Below are 6034 nucleotides of genomic sequence, written 5' to 3'. Positions count from 1 at the left end.
GGGGTTCGGAGTGTGGGAATGGGCTCAGGACTAGGACAGAGGGTTGGGTGCAGGGGAGTGAGGGCTACATCTGGGGGTGTGGGCTCTGGGGTGGGTCCAGGGATGAGGGGTTTGGGGAGCTGGAGGGTGCTCTGGGGCTATGGCAGAGAGAGAGGACTCCCCTCAGCTTTCTTTCCCCATACAGCTCCTGGGCTGTGGAGAAGAGGTGCCTCTCCCCATTGCGGCAGATCTCGGGGTGAGGCTGCAGGATAGGTGCCCCTGCCCCAACTCCTGCAGCTCCAGCATGCCTGAGCTGGGGCTGGGTTTGGGCTAGGTGAGGAGCTAGGTGGATATAAACTGGCTATCAGGGTTTGGGCTAGGTGAGGAGCACGAAAGCTCAAGCTCACGAAAGCTCATGCTCCAATAGGTCTGTTAGTCTATAAGGTGCCACAGGACTCTCTGCTGTTCTGGCTGATGATCAGCTCCTCTACTGTGAAGAGCAGGCCCTGCCTGCACCGGTCTGCACCTGCCTGAGGCTTGCAATTGGGGAGGGGGGGCAATGCAGCCCCCTATCCCTCACACTATGCCCATGCTAAAAAGTGGGTGGGCACAGACCTCCCATTTTTAAAGTGTGGTGGCCATAGACCCCCTCTCCCACCAGTTCTGGTGCCCCTGCTGGGTTCCCCCAGTGACTGACAGAGCAACATGGCACGGGGTGTAAATGGCCCCTTACTGCTCCCTGTGACCAGGGGGTCTCCTCACCTGTAGTGGAGGAGCACTCAGCCTCCGTGCTCCAGGGACCCCCCAGGAAACGTCCGCTGTCCCCTCGGGAGCAGGCCGAGCTGCTGGTGCTGCGACAGGGTCCCCCCATCTCCTGCCCTGGAGATGCAGGGAGGTCACCAAGAAGCAGGCTGGGAGATGCCTCCTGCGGGGCTGCAGGGCTGGACTCCTGGGGGCTGGCCTTGAAGCAAAAGCAAACCCAGAGCTGCATTGCCTGGCTCCTTTCATGGGCTGGGTCCCTCCTGCCTGGGCAGAACTTGGGGCACCTCCATCTCAGAGCAGATGCCGCCTCTCCCCACTCAGTGCCTGCTCTGGGAACTGGTCTCTTGCTGGTCAGGAAGGCCAACCATGTCCATGTCCTGGGCTGGCTGGTGGCTGCCTCCCTCCCAGCAGGGACAGAGGGGGCCCTTTCTGCCTGGGGCTGCTGGCAGCTGCCTCCTGCTGGCTCCGGGGCCACACGCAGAGCCGTCCTCCTCCGCACCCTCCTTAGCACGTCCATCCTGGAACTGAGCGGGGGTAGCTGTGAGTCTGGGGCAACGCAGCCTCTTGCCAATAAGCCTGTCTGCCCCCCAGCTCGGGCGACTCCCTTTCACCCATGTCCCCCAAGGGGCACCTGGAGTGGGATCTGCACACACCAGCAGGAGCTGATAGGACAGATTGCTCCCAAAGCTCCCCTGCGCCATCCTGGCACTGGGACACCAGGGAAGTCTCCCCCATTCACAGCCGTGGGGTCAGGGACTGACACCTGCAGTTAGTTTGGCCAAACAGCTCCCTCCTGCAGCCCCATGTCACACTCCCTACCTAGCCTGAGAGGGGAGAGAACTCAGGAGTCCAGGCTTCCCCTGGGACACTTCCCCAGTTCAGATTCAGAAGGGCCCAGTCCTGGGGAGTGGAGTGCCTGGATGCCCATTGATTTCAATGGGGGTAGCCGGTGCTCAGCACCTCCCAGGGTCTGGCCCCTGGTCCCTTCCAACCCTGATATTCTAAGATTCTGTGATTCTACTGCCAGGCTGGGGAACAGTCTCCTACAAGGGAAGGGCTGGGGGCCCAAGGCTGGGACATTTCTAAACACACTGGAGCTGGCTCTGGAGAACACCCGACAGGGAACATGCTGCCCAGCCTCTGAGCAAGGGGCTCCAGGGGGTTGTGCTTAGAAATCAGTCTCTCGCTGGGGAAGATTATCCTCCATTTCTGCCATCCCCGGACAGAAAGGAGACGCTGATAAGGAAACGTTGCATGGCATCTCTGGAGGCAGATATTCCAGGTCACTGCCTGCCCCCTCCCTTCTCCTTTATCTCCTAGTCCAGGCTGGAGGGGTCCTGCCCTGGGGTGTTACACTGCCTGGCCGGCAGGGCGGGTACAGACACTGGGCAGGCAACAACATCTGTGAAAAGATGAGCAGGTCCTACTGCCAAGGAATGGGAACTCTCAGGCCAGCAGCAGGTACCAGAACACTGACTTTGTGTGTGTGGGGGGGAGTGGGGTGGGGAGATGACACCTCCCAGCTCATGATCCCCCAGCACTTTACACATGTTCCTGAAGTCTTCCAACCCCTGGGCTGTAGGGATTGGGGACCCAGACTCTCTCATGGGGAACGGTACCTGAGCTGGGGAAGCCACTTGCTCAGGGTCATGAGTCAGTGACAGAGCCAGGGATGGAACCCAGGGGTCCTTCTTGCCAGGCCATTGCACTAACCACTACGGCACTGCCTCTCAGAGCTGGGAATTGCAACCTGGCCCTTGTTGCCAATGGCCCTGGCCTGGAGTGGGAGTGGGATCTGCTGCAGTAACTGGAGCAAGGGGGTGGAAGTCAGGACTCCTGGGTTCTATGGCTGTGTGTTGTAGGCTTTGCGATGTTACGCGAATGAAATATGACCATGTATATCATTGTTGCTATCACGTTATATAATTGCGACAAATCTTGTACAAAGTATGTCATGTAAGGTGTCAATGGAAAAGTTATGAGCTGCTGAATATGATTATCCTATTTGTATTCATATATCATTGTTGTATCTGAAGTTGTGAATATTGACTATGTACCTGTCTTTCAAATGTGTTTGCTCCTGGGGTGACACCCACAAGGTAGTTTACATCCAGTCTAGCCAGCACATTGCAAATAGACTATTCAAGTTGATGGCCCGTTAACAAACACAGTGGGCCATAGACGAAGGTTCCCCCCCGATGATGGACTTTCCTATGGACGTTTTAACCAGAACATGAGTAATGGCTGTGGCCCCTGCCCTGACTCATCAAACCATGTAAGGGCATGTGACCAGTTCATGTGACACTGGACTCCATCTTGTGCCTGTACTTTTCCACAAACTGTGCTGGGGGCTTTGCTTGGGACAATGAGTTTCCTTCCACATGGGAGAAACTATAAAAAACTCTGGAAGCATCACCGTTTTGCTTCTTTCCTGCTCAGATCTCTGGACTATGGAAGAATGAGGGGGGATTTGATAGCTGCTTTCAAATACCTGAAGGGAGTTCCAAAGAGGATGGATCTAGACTGTTCTCAGTGGTAGCAGATTACAGAACAAGAAGTAATGGTCTCAAGTTGCAGTGGGGGAGGTCTAGGTTGGATATTAGGAAAAACTTTTTCACTCAGAGAGTGGTGAAGCACTGGCATGGAGTTACTTTAGGAGGTGGTGGACCTCATCCTTCTTTAAAGGTATTTTAAGGGTCACGCTTTGACAAAGCCTGGCTGGTGATGATTAGTTGGAATTGGTCCTGCTTTGAGCAGGGGGTGACTAGATGACCTCCTGAGTGTCACGGGTCCCGGCGATGCTCTGGAACTGCTCCCACAAAGCAGTCAGACTTGGGGAGCCTCCTCTCCCTTGGAGCAGACTTATTCAGGGCAAGAAGCACACATCTTCACCTCCTGGGTCTCTCCTTGGAGCATTCAGCATCCTCTGCCCTCGTGTGCTTTCACAGCGGCGCACCCGAGGGTCCTGGGAAGCACAGGGTTCTGCACCCCACTTTGCAGTCAGATGTGACTCTTAGCCAGCAAACAGAGGTTTATTCGATGACAGGAACAGAGTCTAACAGAGCTTGTAGTACAGCGAACCAGACCCTCGCCAGGTCCATTCTGGGGCAGTGAGCCAGACCCCTGGTCTGCACTTCGACTCCTGTCCCCAGCAAGCTCCAGACTAACCCCCTCCCGCCTCCTTTTCTGCTCAGCTCCTTCCCGGGCCAGGAGGTCACCTGATCCCTTGTCTCAATACTTCATTGGCACCTTTGCAGAGGAGGGCCAGGCATACAGTTGTAGAGACAGAGTGCCAGGCATTTAGGGGACTGGCCCTTTCACTCTGAGCAATACACACCCTTATCCCACCACCTAGATACTTAAGAACTGCCTAGGGGACACTGAGGCACCAACACAGTGTTCAGAGCAAACATTAAGAACAGTCCCAGTTCGTCACACTGAGGTCCCTTCCAACCCTGATATTCTATGATTCTATGACTTATACTAACAGGAACTCTACAGTCAATGGACTGGGGACCTTCCAATCTTTTGGCTGTTACCAGAGACATTATAAGCCAGCAGTTTATTCCATCACTGCTACAAATTTGATCCAAGAACTTTGTAATGATTGTGTGTATTTGATTCCTTTGACCATTTTAACTCTCTCCTCTTTCTTGTCTCTTATAAATTAACCTTTAGATATTAGATAGTAAGGGATTGGCAACAGCATGGTTCTTGGGTAATCTGGACAGGAACAGGCTGAGCTGATAGGCAAGCAGGAAGCTGAGAACAGAAGAGGCTGTAGTGTGGACCCTGTAGAAGCTCGGGGGACCTGATCCTGAGGAAGGGGTGTACAAGAGGACGGTGGAGAAAGAGCCTGGTGGAGGTGAAGTAGGAGCCGCCCAGGGAACTAGTACAAGGTTTGGCACTGTACAAACAGTAGCTGTTGATTGTAGGGTCTCTGAGCTGGAACCTGGCTTCACATCCCCTACCAGCTGCTGGGCAAGTGGCACAGAGCCGGCAGCGGAGGTGAAGGCTGCTCTTGCTATGCCAGATGCTGAGTCACAAAGAGAGAGGGTGGCAGAGCATGTGAACCAGCTGCAGAAGGGGGTGTCAGAGCTGGAAAGAGCCAATCCCCAGAGAGGCCAGGAGACGGGGCCCTAGGTGGTGAGTGGAGCCTGTGACTGGCTGGTTTCAGACACTGGGCAAGTTGTTCCCCACTCTGAGCCCATCTGCACTATGGGATCACTCTTGTGAGGTTTACCCAAGGAAAGCTGCTCTTCAGTACATCCCCAAAGACGGGTTGTTATTGGCTTGGAAGGTGCCCAGAAGATCAGCAGCGATTCCTGCTCAAATAACCCTCCCACTGCCTTGTTAGCTCAGAGGATTTAACACTCATGATTTGATCAGGACTCATTACTACCAGGGGTGAGACATGTCTATACCATCACTGGACAGATGGGGAACTGAGGTACAGAGACGGGAAGTGACCTGCCCAGGGTCCCACAGAAGGGCAGTGGCAGAGCCAGAAAGAGAAGCCAATAGCTCTGCAACCCCTGCCCTGAGGCCTGGCTCAAGCCTTCTCCTTGTTGCTCAGTGGAGCTTCTCCCCTCTTCCCTCAGGGCGATGGAACTTGGGGTCCTTCTCTTGGCACCTGCTGACTCCACTCCAGGGGGCCCCTCCTAGTGCCTGGGTCGCAAGGGCTGCTGTGCCCTGGGGAAGTGTTTAGTACCATATAATACACTAGGGGTGTAGACCAATGCACAGGGGAGAAAATAACTATCCCAGTGTCCCAGTAATGACACCAGAGGGGCGGGGGGGGAGGGGGGCTTTATTAGGCAGAGGGAAGAAAGACCTGGGGCTAAGGAAAGAAGAGGAGTAACTAGAATATTAAACCATTGACAATATCTTAAACCCTCCACCCCCAACATTCACAAGGGGCCTAACTCCCCCACGCCTCTGGCTCCCTCCTAGCCCCAGCCCAGGCAGAGCGGGGGTTGGGAACCTGCTCTGGGAAGGGTGATGTACGCGTTGGCCAACTTAAAACTCACAAGTAAACCTGGGGTTTCTTACAAGGGCTCCCCCTGAGCAGGCAGGGTGGTGCTGAGGCTCCCTGGCCTGGAGTCCAATGGACAGTTCGGCGTCTCTTGGTAGCCTGACCTGGGATCGTCCTCAGCCTCCGGGTTGATGGTCTCGCCTGGGCTGAGGTCCTTCAGCACCCGGAAACACCCACAGTTTCCAACCTTCCCTTTGCACGGCAATGGGACATTGGGTGGGGAGCGCCCAGGCTGTGACACATCTCGCTCTGCTCCAC

General features: G+C 55.1%; 1 protein-coding gene across 1 annotated transcript in view; it reads left to right on the top strand.

Annotated features, from left to right (window-relative positions):
- Positions 1-2120: 2120 nt before the first annotated feature.
- LOC142047367 (lanosterol synthase-like) overlaps positions 2121-6034 on the top strand; it is a 60102-nt gene continuing 56188 nt past the window's right edge. The window contains 2 exon segments of the mRNA XM_075069814.1: positions 2121-2202; positions 2841-3016. Of these exon segments, the coding sequence (XP_074925915.1) occupies positions 2982-3016 (35 nt within the window). The 5' untranslated portion in view covers positions 2121-2202; positions 2841-2981.

This window comes from Chelonoidis abingdonii, chromosome 10 (assembly GCF_003597395.2).
Source record: "Chelonoidis abingdonii isolate Lonesome George chromosome 10, CheloAbing_2.0, whole genome shotgun sequence".
Lineage (NCBI taxonomy): Eukaryota > Metazoa > Chordata > Testudines > Testudinidae > Chelonoidis > Chelonoidis abingdonii.
This window is presented reverse-complemented; position numbering and strand designations above follow the sequence as displayed.